Genomic DNA, 15,413 nt, shown 5'->3' with positions numbered 1-15,413 from the left:
AAAGATAAGACATACTCATTCATAAAACGTACCAGTCAAGTAAGTTTTTTCTGAGGGTTGCTTTAGGCAGTCTTTGTCATGCTTTGCAAATTGTAAAACATCTCTCCCTTCCCCCGCCCCTTGTTTCTACAGTATTTATGAAACTATTGCTAAAATCATAATTGTGAATGAATAGGTAAGGCTTTATAAAAATACTTTCATTGTGCTCTACTGATGAAAATTCTCAGCCAAAATTTTAAATTAATAAATTAGAATGAATCGAAGTAGTAGGGGGCATCTTCTTCAATCAAAAGTTTGCATCTTTCAAAATATAAATAATCTGAAAGCAATTAGTTACTCATTTTGAAGCTTAAAGAAAATGGGGTAAAGGTTTTGAATAAGTTCTGGTTGCATAGAAACAAAGCTACTGTTGGTAAATTTCTTGATGTTTTCATCACTCCACACTGACCATCTGAAATTAGCAGGCTGTAGATCTTCATGAGGGGTTAACTTTTGACTTACTGTAATAATAAACTGTACCTTTTTTCTCTTTCTTCCCACTGTCTCCCTGCCCCCCCGCCTCCTTTTTCTCCCTTGCTGCTGTGGTAGGTGGAGCCCTAACAAATTCCAGTACATTTGAAGCATGCTCAGAGCAGGAGTAGATATCCAGCTTTGAAGAGTGCAGTAAATTGAAGGGAATTACCCTGATCTTGTTCTTTTTGCTGGCAGCAACCGCATACTCTTAGGATGACTTGCCTAGCCACCTCATAATAGCTGGATGGAATTTTCCTGCTTTTGCTTTCCCACCAAATCAGTTATGAATGGAGAAAAATAATCTGAAAAAGATATGGATGATAGTGTATTTAAAGAAATGTGAAAGGCCTAGACACTCAGTTTTTTTAAATTAGTTTGTTTACATCTATCTGTAGCACTTCCAATTATAAACTACATCGTCTCATCTTTATTGCAGGGATATTACAATTCCCTAGCTCGTAAGAATTTTTCAAAGATAAGTTTAAAAATGGATGTTATGAGTCAGCTATTAGGTCATGATGGAGATGTGAGCATTTCTGAGAAAATAACTTCATTTACATGTGGTTAAGTAGTTGATAATCACTTTTATAAAATTTAGGCAGGTTAATCTCATGTTGCTTTTTCACTGCCCTGTCCCACATTCTTTCCTCTCTCTAGTTAAAATGGCTATTAGAGAGAGATAATTAAAAAGAAAAACCTAAATGCTCCCTAAGGGGATACTGGTTATAATATAAAGAAACATTTTTTGAAGGCCGCTGTCACTGTCCTGACACTGACAGTGTCATGTTACCCTAATAAAAACTATTATTTTTTAATTGAAGATTTTTCTTAGTCATTGTACTTGCACGTGGTCTCTGACATGAGACAAACATATACCCTTTGCCCATAGGTAATTTTTTTTTTCCTTGCTGTTCCTGATGGGCAGCATCTCAGGGTTCAGAAATGAAAGGGTAATTCTAAATGCAAAGGCTCAGAGTTTGCTGTTGTCCAGTAGTGATAGGTATAGCAGACACTCTGGGGAAAAAGTTCTGTGTGCACCTTTCTAGCACTGGCGATGAAGAAAACACCCTTTAGCAATCCTGTTCCAGTGTGATCATTCTCTGATAGTGGTACAAATTCTGGTACAAAAAGTACCAGGTATACTCATTGCCCCTTCCTTTATGGAATGTGTCTGTGGGGTTTTTACTTTTTGTTTTTTTCCCTTTCAGTGTGGTTTTTTTTTTTCTCCTCTAGGCTCTGAGCAGTATGTTCTTTCACTTCTGGTGTGTGATTGAAACTCTGCAGGTTCCTCTTATGGACCATCAATGCGTAAGCAAATTGCCAAACTATAACATGGTCGGCTTAATGGTTGCGTGTCTATTTGAAGGTACTGGTGCTGGTCGTCTTGAGGAAGCTGTGAGCTGTTGAGGACTTGCTGTTTGAAACTCGGATCTGTTCAGTAGATGCTTGGTCCTCCCAAAGTATTCAGATATCTACCCTGTGCGCTCTGGCAGTTTGTATTTGTCTGTGTAGCAAGAGACACTGTCCTTAGCACAAAGAAAAAGCACATCATCTTGCACTATATACAGAGAAACTCCAAAGATATGACAATTATTCTAAGATACAAAATGGATGCTAGATGTCTCTGGCAGTTTTTGTTTTTCTCCTCTGCACCTATGGTTCTTGAGATAATAAAATCTGTATTAATGATAATTCAGATGACGCAGTCTTTGGAATCACCTTTACCCTGTGCTGCCAGGTTGGGCTTGCTGTGCTAATTGAACCAAGTTGTTCTAGGCTGTAATATCAGATACTTGTCTACTTGCTTGCTTGTATCTCCCTCTCATCTCGCTTCACCAAGCACTTCAGGGATTAGGAGTTTCTTGCTGATAGAACTAGCTGGTTTGGCTAGACTATGGGGAGAAACTCATTTGGTGTTTGGAGTAAGGAGGGGAAGAACAGGCTTCATCTTTATGCGTGAGAAATCACTAATACTGGGTCTGCATTGGTGTTACTTATTTCTGTCATACTCCTTTTCAAGTGATCTTTGTCTTGCAGAATATGTGATCTGCTATTAGTTCCTTTAGGTTGAGAGAAAGGCATCTGAGATTCATCCAGCCATTTTTGTTGCATGGTTTTATGCTCCTGGCCGTGCATGGTCTGTTTTCATTACAAATGTGATACAATGTCACCTGCAGTTTTAATGAATGTCTGGCTAACTAGCTTGTAGCAGCGACTGGGATAGCTCAAGACTATATCCTTTCTGATTTTGTGAAGTAACTTCTTTTACTGGCAGAGGTTGGAAGATCTGTTATCAGTTCTGGTTTCTCAAAAATCAAACTCCAGTGGTCAGATACTGAGCTGTTTGAACAATTATGAGTTTGAGGTCAGAGTGTTTTGCTTGGAGTTACTTGGCCTTATGTTGGGCACATGGACTTACTAATGAATATTGTTGTTCCCTTCAGGTCCTAAACAGTGACCTTAGCCTTAAGCACAAAAAGTGACTTCAGTCCCTTGTCAGTCCTATGAAAACTGAAAACTTGCTATGTGTAGATGCAGTGAATGTATAAAAAGGGCAGGGTTTTTTCCGTTCTCGTTCACCATTCCTCTTTCACCTGCTGTCATTGGTGTCTTGGTTCAGGCTACAGTATTTAGCTCTGCCGCTTGTAGATGCAGGAATCCTTTTTCTGAAATACCTGGATGACCTAGAGTGCTGTCAATAAATTTGTTTTGTGAGGGTTTCTTCCCAAATCCACTGCTCACATACTGACAGATCATGTGTTGTTGAGTTACATGAACAAGCAGGGCAAGGCATTTGGTTATCATCCCTTCTTAAGAAAAGACATTGACTTCTGTGATGAAATGTCCATCTTTGGGAACCACATTAGCTTTGTGTGTCCTAGGTCCCAGCAGTGCTCTTCCAGACTTCTTGAATAAATAGAATAGAATAAAAGATGTTGGCTAGTTCCTGCTACAATCAGTTTTCCACTTGGTAGTCCAGTTAGTGTTTGTCACGTTTGTTTGCTACAAAAAAGGGGATACTGAATAATTAGACCTTTGCCAAAGTGGCAGAATGCCACCTTTCTTTGACTCAAGACATTTTTTTGATTCCTCTGAATTCAGAATAGCCTAAAAAATACTGGATAGGTCTTTCATAATCACAGTTCATTCTGGAAGTATGAGAATGTTAAGTTATCAGACCTATTTTTTTTAAAAAAAAAATAAAATTGTTCCAACTGACTTGTACCTTCTAGCTTGGTTGTTTACTTAGTGGGCAGTGCTGTCAGCCTGTTCCTTTGCAACTGCAGTAAAGCTTATATAAAGTAGGTAATTCAAATTGGAAAAAGTGTTTTCAAAATGAAAATTAAAAAAAAGACCCCTACAAATTGTAGGTATGTGAATATAGGTGTTTGAGACATGTATGGCTGGCATTTTTCTGCAGTGTTTCACTTTGCTGCAGGTCAGTGTGTTTCAGTAGAGTGTTAATTTTTTTCTACTTTGAAATTTCTGAAGAGACTCATTTGTATTTGTTGTCCAATTAGCAATTTATCATTTTGCTCTGACTAGTATTACTTTTCTAATGGTTAGTTGCTTTAAAGGAACTATGACAATAAACGTGAAGTAGTTCTTTGAATTACTGACATAATGATCTGTGTGCTGTTTAACTTCTACCTAGTTTCTCATAACTGATAGCTGAGCTAGATGGAGAATAGTAGGATCAGTGTACTCGAAGCTCATAAGTATAGACATCTTTCACATGTCTTTCTAGAAGAACAAAATGGTGATGAAATCAACTCAAAATTAATTTCATCAAGTTGGTTCAGAATTCTCCTTGAACCAATTAGCCACTTTGTTGTCCTCCCCCAGCAGGGTTTGACACTGTAAGAAGAAGGGCTGCATGCTTGGAACATGTACAGAGTCGTTCTTGGCTACGTCCTTTAGTCTAAGCCATTTGTTGCTCGGCTCTTTTCAGCCTTTATGAGTCCAAGCTACTGCAGAGTGGTAGAAATGGATCAGAGGATGCGTATGCAGCAGTGAACAACTACTTGGACTGCTGAGTCTCTTTCCTCTAACAGGCACAAATGGCATTGTCTCTGTTTCAGAAAAGTGTAAACAGGGTGGAATAACTCATCAACTTCTGCTATGCCTTCCATGCTTTAGGTGTTTCAGATGTTAAATTGAGGAGCCTGGTACTTGTTTCCTGAATGTAGTTAAAATTCCTTGTGCTTCTTGTTGAAGGAGAGCATAACCTTGCTGGTCATCTCTGGGGAGAAGGGCCACTATGGATCTAGCTTTTCAGATAACTGTTTACCCCGTGATGAATGAGGTTCCTTGCGTTATTGTCAGTGAGGACCTGTAACCTGTTCTCTGTGGTTCTTTTGTGTTACCAACTGGCTTCAGAATAATGCAAGCATGAGTCGTGTCTATTTTGGCCTTTATGCCTTTTATAGGATTTTTTGAGGAGGCAAAAGGAGTATGTGCAGTTCTCCTTAGTTAATAATTCAAAGTGCATGATGTATGTGTGTGCCTACAGGTAGGACCTGTGTTGACTGTGACATGGAATTACTCTAGGTTTAGACCCACAGCCAAATTGCAACCCATCAGTTGACTGTGGTAACTGATAGTGTGCACAAGTCTTGCTCGAATTTACACAAAGCAGTTTGAGGTTGAATTTGAACTAGTCTGTATTTGTTGTAAGGAAATTTTATGTACATGGATAACAGTTACGAATCAGTTGAAGTATGACAGACTGAGCAAACACAGTGTTTAGGTTCAGTGATTCTTACTTTGTTAAACAGTGTCCCAAATGACTGGATATGAGGACAGAATGTTGGGTAAACTGGTTCATGAAAGGAAGAATGTTGCTGCTTACGGTGGCTGTTGACTAAAAGATTGCTTTTAAAAAACTGATGAATTAATTACTTGTTTCTCTCTCTTTTTTTTTAAAGTATGTATAGAAAATATGATTCAACTAGAATAAAAGCAGAGGAAGAAGTCTTTTCAAGTAAGAGATGCTTAGAATGGTTCTATGAATATGCAGGTAAGGGTGAAATGCAAATTTCCTCCTAATTTAATTTACACTGGAATATAAAAATTTCATTAACTGAGCTTTTCCAAGACTGAATATAGAGGCTTTTTTTAAAAAAAGTCTTAAAGAAGCTTTTCTTACGTTCTGTGTAGCGTGAAGTTGAAGAGTTCAAGGGGCAATTTTGTCTTTGTTCTATAAAAAGAATACAGAAGATGTAGAACTTAAAATATTTTGGAACATGTATACTCGCTACTCAAATCTATAGTTAAAGCTGTACTTCTGTCCAAAATTTTGTTACCTCTCTGGCTTTAGAAGGTCTGTCATCTGCCGTGTTATTGCTGAATAGTACAGTATTATGCTTCAGGAGAAGTGTGTCTTTAATTAAAAAAAAAAAAAAAAAAAAAAAAAAAGGTGGGGGAGGTGGTAACATTAGTTTTGTTCCTGGTGAATCTGGTGCTTATGGTTATGGTTTCAAGGAAAGAAGTGAATAAATTCACGTATCCCATACTAGTCTTGTCTTCATACAGTTCTCCATCACAAGGTATAGGGAAGGTAGACTGAAGTGTTTATTCTTGCCCTTGTGTATGAGAACTTTCTTCAGGCTTTACTTCTAGGACTGTTAATTATGATCTGTGGTCACAAAAGATGATCTTTTAATAATGAAGTTGGTGGTTGTATTCATTTTTTTACACGTGGTTTTCTGAAGGAGAACTTGAAGTATGGAGAAAAATGTTCTTATGACTATAAAGACCAAAAGGAAATGAAAGAGGTGATTGACAAAGAAAATAAGGTCATCTTCCAGTTTTCTGATGCTGTCTTGGATAATGTTGCTCACAGCTTGTTCTGTTTTCTCTACTTCTTATGCATAATGAAGAGTGACTTAACTGGATGTAATAAAATATTTTTTTTCTTTTAATAAAATCACATAAACTAAATTAAATACTTTGAGATCTTACTTGTCTGTGGCAGTCTGTGAGAGAAGATTCAGACAAATTCAAGCCAAATCTAACCTGTTAGATTCTCTGCCTTTCTGACCAGCTTGATTTATTTTTTTACTCTAGCAACAGGGATAACTCATTTTTGTCAAGACTTTCATGGAAAGAAGGGATGAAAGGAAGGCTGTATATGAAAGAACTTTGGGGTTTTCATTGGATGCATACATCAAGATAAAACAAAAGCAGAGAGTGTGATTCTGTTTACAGTATTGAGTAACATTCTAAAAAAATGAATTTTCAAAGAATAATCTCTTTTGTGTTTTTGCTTCATAAGTCTTCTCCTTTATATATGCACAGTTGACACTGCATTTTTTTTTCCTAGTGTGTCTTTACATTACAGAATGAGTCTTTTTAAAGACTGTGTACACTCAGAGAACTGTGAGAGGATGTCATGAGAAGATGGGAAAAGATATAATTAAAGCTTGTTATTTCTAGAATAGTAGGTCACCTAATAATAAAACATAGATTGATCTTCCCTTTATGAAACCTCTTTTCTTGCACATGTGATCTTTATATTGGATGAAAGTAGGCATTTCAGCTTCTAATTTTTTTCCCAAATGAGCCCTTTTAAACATGAGTAAAATAATTCTAACAAAATAGTCCAAAGACTTAAAATTTACTTAAAAAAAAATAGAATTGCTCAGTACAATTCTTAATGCCTGTATAATTTTTCAATAGAGTATTGTAGAAGTAACTTATATAATGTAACATCAAATGTCTTAACAGCATGTTTTAGTAGTAGTGCATTTTAATACCATCTATTTTTTGCATCTTTTTTTTCCTTTTATGTTGGCAAAGAAATAGCTGTAATTTATGTCTTCCTTCCCCCCTGAAGTTATTAAAATACAGATAATATGTGGCCGTGGTATAGCAACATGAATAAACAGGAGCACGAGATTTTTATTTAGGGTCTTTTTTTCTAGGTAACTTTATATAAAGATAGTATTTGACACAATAAAGAATGGCATTCTGGGAATGATAATGTATTGTATACTGTATAGTGATGCATCACATTATTATGTGATATGATCTTATGATAACAGTAGAGATTCAAACCAATAAATGAGTTTCGCCAACCATTATCCACTCATTTAACCGTGGTAAATTTCATGGATGTTCTGCTTGTCTTAAGTGCATTCTTAAAGGTCTTATTAATTTACTCTTCCAAGATTATCTCAGTAAGTGGGTAGAATAAAGGATATTGTCAGGAATGAAAGTTGTTTTACAGTTTTTCTGTCTCTGTTTCCAAAGGTGAGATAAAGATTTAAGGGCATCCAAGTCTGATAGTAAGTGTGGAAATATTTATTGCATGTTAAAACAAACAAACTATATGGAAGTTCAGATTGTACTGCGTGATTGCACTTCTCTTGTGCTGTAAAGGTCAGACTGTTTTAATTTTCAGTGATTAAGTAAAATGCATTTTTTTTTGCAGGTGCTGATGACATTGTAGGGCCAGAAGGTATGGAGAAATTTTGTGAAGACATTGGAGTTGAACCAGAAAATGTAAGTTTAAAGTCTATCCAAAAGATGCCTAATCTGTTGTGATGTATATGAGCCAGTCTTGTATCTCTTATTTTTCCATCAAGAGTTACTTAGTGGAGTAACGAAAAACTTGGAAATTTAAAAAAAAAAATTAAAGAAATAGGAACGAGGGAGGTTTATATACACATCTGGAAATAGCTTGCCTTTATTTTAAAACCCAAACTGTTAACCTGTAAAAACTCCATTTTGTCTTTGCTGCCAACCCTTCTTTTTCACTTTCTTAACCCCTCAAAAAAGAAAGATATTTAAAAAAAAAGGAAAAAATAAAACAGAAAAAAGCTGATGGTTGTCTTTTCTGAAACAATGAGACAACACTGGCGATTTAATGTAGCAACTACAAAACTACAAAGTAATGATTTCTTTGGGTTTTCTAGGAAAGAAATTTCAAATATTGTGAGCAATACTAGCACTTCCATTATGCCATTTCAAAACACAACTCAGGAAAAAACAAAATTAAATATATATGTTTTATATGTATGTATATGTAGAAGTAAATAAAATTTAAAAAGGAATAGTTGTGCCTTTTACAAGCTTTTTCCTAGTGTCTAATTTTTGCACTTTAAATGTATATGCAAGTCCCATCTTTTGTGGGATTCATAAAGCATCATCTCTGACTAAGTAAAATGAGAATTGTGGTTTTAAAAGGGAAATGTAAGATGTAATTTGCTAATTTGGGCATTTATAGTATAATTAACCCTTGAAATTTATGCAGACATCTGGGTATATAAGTAGGTAATGCGATTTGCATTAAAAACCATATAGAGCTTCACTAACATTAGCTGGTTAATGGCTGATTTGCAAGTTTAAATGACTTGATTAAGTTTTTCTTCTAGTCTGCAGGGTCAGTTGTCCTGCAGGTTTTTCCATTTATATATCAAAAGTGGTTTCTTAAGTTCCTGAATAAGATAGTAATCTTACGGTATCACTTTATCTAAATTCTTCATTGCTTCAGTCTCCTGTGTGAGATGTGGAGAGGACTCTGTTTCCTTTTGGGCAATACTGAAGTATTTATGTATCAGCCTCTGTTTTGATGTGTGTTAATGTTAGCTCACCTAGCTTTACTTAACATCTACTTGAATTATACTGGATGTTCAGACCTGCAAAATCAGGTAGGCTGACTATACCCTGGGGTAGCTGGATTCGGCTGGGACCATTATTAGCTTTAGAATAATTGGATTTCACAGAGCTCATGGATTGTAACTGTTGCTCAGCTAGATGAGAGTTTAACAAATGTCAAATGTAACTTGTTGTCAAATTGGTACTTAAATTTTGGAGTTGTTTTGGGAAACCTCTTCTGTAGCTTTTGCACCAACTCATCTTCCTCGTTGCACTGCTCACTGGATGACTCTGCATGCTCCCTTGAAGTAAGGTGGCTACTGGTAACTTGGGTGGATGTTCACTGTGTATCTTTGCATTGTTATATTCTCTTTGTTTGGATAGTGTACAGGTTTGTCACTTTCAGGGTTTTTAACTTTTAAAGTAGTGTAGCAAAGATCTGAACGTCCCATTTATATGAGTAAAGCGTTCATAGCCTACTAAACAGTAGTTGTTTGAAAAATGTGTGGATCTTTTTGTTAATTCTTTTCAGTCTTTTTTTTTCCTCCTCTTTAAAACAGGTAGTTATGCTTGTGCTAGCATGGAAGTTGGATGCACAAAACATGGGCTACTTTACATTACAAGAATGGTTAAAAGGAATGACATCGCTACAGTAAGTGCTTTGAAAAACCTCTTAAGTTTGTTATAGTAAACCCATTTTTTTAGAAAAAATACACTTTGATGTTTTGACTTAAAATACCTAAAGCAGAGAGCTCTACTGTGAAGTAGAAGCCATACATTTTTGGTCCTATTTATGGTGGTGTGACCACTTAGAGACAACTTGAAAACGGACAGCTGCACGTTTAAATACAGTTGGATTAAAATGTCTGCAGTCTCAAGAAAACAGAAATATCATGAAGTTCAACATTGTTTCTGTCCCCAAGGACATCTATATTTGTCACTGGACTGGACCTATCTATTAGATATTGGTATGTTGTTAGAGAATGTGTAGTTTAAAATGCTAAATAATACAAACCCTTTCTGTGGCTGCATTGCCATCTTTCTAAAAGTTGCTTTCTTCAGTTGAGAGCTTGCCCTCATGGTATTAATTAACATAAATGTAGTTGACTAATCACATGTTTCAGAGAGAACTGGAGAAAGACCTGTGTTTTCACTTATTTTCCAGAACAGAATCACTAAAACTGTGTAGGAAGTTACATAGTTTCAGCAAAACTATAGAAGTATTGTTTCACTCCCGTGGTTTGCTGGTTGTTTGCCATGTGTAGACAAGCTCTTGGTTTAATCTGTCGGGAGAGTGCGTTTTCTACAAAGCCAAACAAATTTTTATCAGAGTACCAGTGTAAGACTTTACTACTTTAGCTAAATCCGTTACACACTGTGGGTTTAATCAAGGCATTTTATGCAGACAAACTCATAAACATGCCTTTGTAGAGAGTGATGTATTTTGAACAGATTGATGGGGATATGTGTTAAAGATACTTTTCTAAAACATCAGACATCTGTATAAGAATGCAGACTCTAAATTGACTTTGTGCTTTTCTTGTAGATGTGATACTACAGAAAAATTGAGAAATTCTCTGGATTACTTGAGATCTTTATTAAATGAGCCTACCAATTTTAAACTTATTTATAGATATGCATTTGACTTTGCACGGGTAAGTACTGTGGAAGACCAACATCTGAAATTAAAACTTTACTTTCATAAGTAATAATTGAAAGACTGTCTACTTCTAAGTATGTTTCTCTTAAGATACCGCCCAAGATTGTTTCTAACAAATGGAACTGTTTGTGTTCTAAAAAAGTATATGCAAAATGCCAGAACTGGAAAAGGAGAGTAATAGGATGCTTGATGTTCAGTGGTTTAGTGTTTTGATGTGTTTTGTTACCTCTCTGCTTCAAGCTATTTTGCGACTTCAAGGAAATAATTTAGGCCCTATTCTGTTGCATATTGGAGCTTTGCCACTTACTGCCACTGACTTTATAATTACACTGTTTTTAATTCTTACCATTTGAATTTTGTGAGCATAAACATACTTAAAACAGGAAGGCACTTCGGGCATTTCTGCAGGTGGTAAAAATAACTAACATGATAAAAGCTGGACATGATATAATATAAATACTGGTTCAGAAGACTGTTGGAAAGTCATTAATGATGTTCTCAGTATTTATTAAAGAATATCTTCCTACCAGTCTTCCTACTATAAAATATGTATTGATAAAATTGTACCTGGTATTGGAACCCAAAATATTCATAAGAGTATTCCTACTTAAAGGGCACAATAAAAGAACTTTAATTTTCTGAATAAACATTTTGACATGGAATTTGGATACCCATTTTCCTAATGTGATGGAGTGTACAGAAGATTTAACGTAAAAATGATCACAGGCAAAACTGAAGCTCAGATTTCAGTGCGGGAGAACCAAAAGCACTAAGAAAATTTGCAGCAAAAAACGTAACATGAGAAAAATAATAAGAAGAAATTTAACTAATAGCAATTCTGATAGTTAAGTCTGTTATAAGTAACTCAGATTTGTGGTATATCAGTGCTTTCTCCATGTCAGTATGCAGAGATTCATGGTAGCTCACTTTTAACCAAGGAAACCTACAGCTGAATATGACAGAATGGATGGTGTTAGTTAGTATGAGGAAAAAAAGCCATATCCACATCTTAATTCCTCCTTTGCTGTGTGAAGATTTATTCTGCCAGTTTTGCTTAGCATAAAATGCAAAGGCTAGAAATAACTAACATTGCCAAAGAAGTTCAAGATGCTGATGAAATATTTGGAATAGATTAAAAAACATTTTAGTAGTAGCAAATCTGCACCAGCCGATGGCCTGTCAAAAGTAAGTGCAGAAATGTAAAAGAGGATAGTGGGTGGAGTTTTTTCAAGAGGTACCAAATTGATGTGAAAAACAGTGGCCTTGAAAAAGAACTTAATATTGAGACACAGATGGTGTGACATCATTTGTGACAAAAAAAAACCGGATTGTAAACTGCAAGTCAAAGGCATATCAACAAGGGAATTGTCAAAACAATATTGGATTAATAGAATTATTGAACTTTTAATACTATAGAGCCAGGAGAAGTCTGTAGGAGAATGGCAACTAGTAAGACTAGCAATGAATGCTGACAAGGGCTAATAAGTTTATCTAGATGTGGCAGATGAATCTGTACATAATTTTTATCAGAATAATTGAAGTGATGGATATAAAAAAGCTGATGGGAGCAGTTTTGGTTTTTGATTCAGAAGATTGTGTAATTTCTCTCCTAAGGGTAGTCATTTCAGGGAAATGCTCTGTGGCAAAAACCCCCCTTTTCTAAACTTCTGAAGTTTTAAGAGAGAATTTTTGAAAGCATCTGTTGTAATTTGGTATTTAGAGTTAGTTTGTCAATAAAAATAAGCATCATCGAGGTTTTATGTGGCATGCACGATTTAAGTCAGCATGGATTTGAGGAAATAATTTAAAACACCATATGTTGGTATTAAGCACAAATACATTCCTCGGTCCCTGTTCCCCATTGTCATTGCCAAGTTTGAGAACATACAGATGCATGTATTTCATGGCTTAAATAGGTCTTTTATCTGAAATATTGGGAAAGAAAAAAATCTCAGACTGTCTATGATCAATGTGAAACAAATACTGAAATTTATCAGAGTTTGTTAATATATTCTTTCCACTGTATCCAAGAAAGAGAATGTAAGTATCTGGAATGCATGTTAAGAATGAAATTGGAGCATCTGTTATGGCAGATGTGCCATTAGGCAGTTGGAGGTGGGTATAAAGGGCTTATCTGAACAATTTGTTCTGAGCAGTAGTCTGAGAGGGAGAGTGTAGAAACTTCACAATGTAAGGCATGTAAAACCAGCATGGCCAAAGTAAAGGCAACAGAGCCTGATTTCATTAACACTTGAGTGTGTGGGAAGAATTCAGAGTATAAACAGTATGGAAAATAAAATGTATTCTCACAGCAGTATGATATCTGCTTAAAGGTGTTTGTGACAGAAGTGTAAATGGGCTTTGGAAAGAGGCTTAGTTTTTGGAACTATCTGATGTTGGAAGGCAATGAAAGAATTGTATCATATTAATAAAAAACCACCTTTGCAGGTTTGTTTTTCACCTTTATTACTAATTGAAAAGCTTTCTTTGTCCTGGAATTTACTTTTTTTCCTCTAGATCAGACTGAGTGAAGTCCCCCTTGTATTTAGTGACCAGAATGTAAAACAGCTTATGATGTTTTCAGAGTTGCTGGCCTCCCCACTTTCCTTCCAAAACAAATCTGCATTAAATCCTGTCTACACAGTTTTAGAATTGAGGTGTATTTTCTGTGAAATGGGTTTCAAGAAGAGAGGATGACCTTGTGGCTAAGGCATTCAGTTGTTGTCTGAGAATGGGGATTTCGCTCTACCACATCCTTCCTACATGATAGAAGACAATTCAGTTATGTTTTAAGCTTGGGTTTTTTTAATAAAGATGTGTATTCTGTAATACATAAAACTGCACTTGTACAGGTGAGACATAGGGCTCAGTTGCCTTTGTCTTGGGTAGCTGTCTTGCACTGTCCTATTAAGCACTCCCTGTATCCTGGATATCCCTATATCCCTGTTTGTTCTTAATTTAGACTTTGCAGTCTGCAATCATGAGTACATATAGAGAGATCAAGGTCTACAGTAGCTAATGTGGAACTTTATTTTTGTGTGATTTCATTAATTTCTGAATTTGTAGCTTAATGCTAAAACCAAGGCATAAAATAAAGGGTGGGGTTTTACATTCCATCTCTCACCAAAATTTGTTTAATTTCAAGGCAACAAATGTAGATGGATAAACTACTTAAAATAACAAAATGGAATCTTACATGCACAGGCGTTACTTTTGAGATGTGCAGAAATTGTGTTATCAAATATATTAACTTTCCCACTGATTAGATGCAGTGAGTCTGCTGGGTACAGGTGATGCTTCTTTCTCTTGACAGAAACAAAAAAATCATGCCCTAAGCCTTAATATGCTACTGCTACATTGAACTAAAACTGGGACAGTTAACTGAGAGGGGTCTCCATATACTAGTTATATTTATATTATGTTCTCTCTGCTCATTTGATAATTAATTTAATCTGAATTTCATGTAATCAGTAGAATAAGAGAACAAAGAACCTCCTTGGCTCACTCTTGCATGGTCAGTTACTTGATAGCTACTTAACTATCTAATGACAGTTCATACAGTTATAATAGTGTAGGAAATATATGCAGCGATACTATTTTAAGAGACATACAGCTATGCAGAGGCCTATGTGCAAACATGGGTATGGTTCTAATGGCAGTTGCTTTCTAGAAAGGTCTGAAGTCACAAACAGGAGCATATGCCTCATCTGCAATAGTGGTGACAGTTTTTTGGGAAAGCCAATAGAAAGCAACATCTCTGTATAGAAAGCCATTAGCTATGAGAAAGGAAATTTTACTAGGAAGTTGTGTTTTCTTACACTGTTAGATACTGCTATTTATAATTTATTTGTTAGTTTATTTTATGTATGGGTGAGCTGTAGTACAGGCAGTTGGGGAGGTGAAAAATCCTAAAATCATGCTTTTTTGTTTTGTTTTGTTTTTTGACCATTTCCTTTTTATGCAGGAAAAGGACCAGCGCAGCCTAGATATCAATACTGCCAAGTGTATGTTGGGCCTTCTTTTAGGAAAAACATGGTCCCTTTTTCCAGTGTTTCACCAGTTTCTAGAGGTACGAAGTTTGAAACAGAATTACTTTTTTTTTTTTATCTGTCTTTTTTGATACTTTAACTAGAGGTAGAATGAACAGCTAAGATTTTTTTTGTTTTGATTTAGAATACACTAACCCCCAAAGTAGCACTTGTAACTGGTTATCTAACCTTTCTTCCTTTCCCCCAAATCCCCACTCTGTTAAGGTTTGTTAGTGCAGGACACAGTATAGAATGTCTTTGATTTGCTTTTGGACTTTCATTTTATTGCTATATGTTTGTCCACTAAAATATGTCTTAATCGGAAACAGGAATTATTCAACACAAGTTTGACTATGTAGTGGTTTCTTTAATCCTGTTTAGTTTTAGGTGGCATGCAGATTTAAATAATAATTCATCACAATGTGTAAATTTTCAGTAAGAAAAATCTGCATTTCAGGGAGTTGAAAATATATTTTAGTAACTTCTGCTTCTTGCCTTAAGCAGCAATCAAAATACAAAGTTATCAATAAGGACCAATGGTGTAACGTTCTTGAATTCAGCAGAACAATTAACCTTGACCTCAGTAACTATGATGAAGATGGAGCCTGTAA

General features: G+C 35.6%; 1 protein-coding gene across 9 annotated transcripts in view; it reads left to right on the top strand.

Annotated features, from left to right (window-relative positions):
* The window catches only part of DCUN1D4 (defective in cullin neddylation 1 domain containing 4), a 45,518-nt gene that overhangs the window by 23,360 nt on the left and 6,745 nt on the right, over positions 1–15,413 (top strand). For all 9 annotated transcript variants that reach the window (XM_049831117.1, XM_049831107.1, XM_049831133.1 and 6 more), the window contains 6 exons: positions 5,442–5,533; positions 7,949–8,019; positions 9,675–9,766; positions 10,661–10,769; positions 14,739–14,843; positions 15,307–15,409. In XM_049831117.1, the coding sequence (XP_049687074.1) occupies positions 5,442–5,533; positions 7,949–8,019; positions 9,675–9,766; positions 10,661–10,769; positions 14,739–14,843; positions 15,307–15,409 (572 nt within the window). The remainder of the gene's footprint in view (positions 1–5,441; positions 5,534–7,948; positions 8,020–9,674; positions 9,767–10,660; positions 10,770–14,738; positions 14,844–15,306; positions 15,410–15,413) is intronic.

This window comes from Accipiter gentilis, chromosome 3, assembly GCF_929443795.1.
Source record: "Accipiter gentilis chromosome 3, bAccGen1.1, whole genome shotgun sequence".
Lineage (NCBI taxonomy): Eukaryota > Metazoa > Chordata > Aves > Accipitriformes > Accipitridae > Astur > Astur gentilis.
This window is presented reverse-complemented; position numbering and strand designations above follow the sequence as displayed.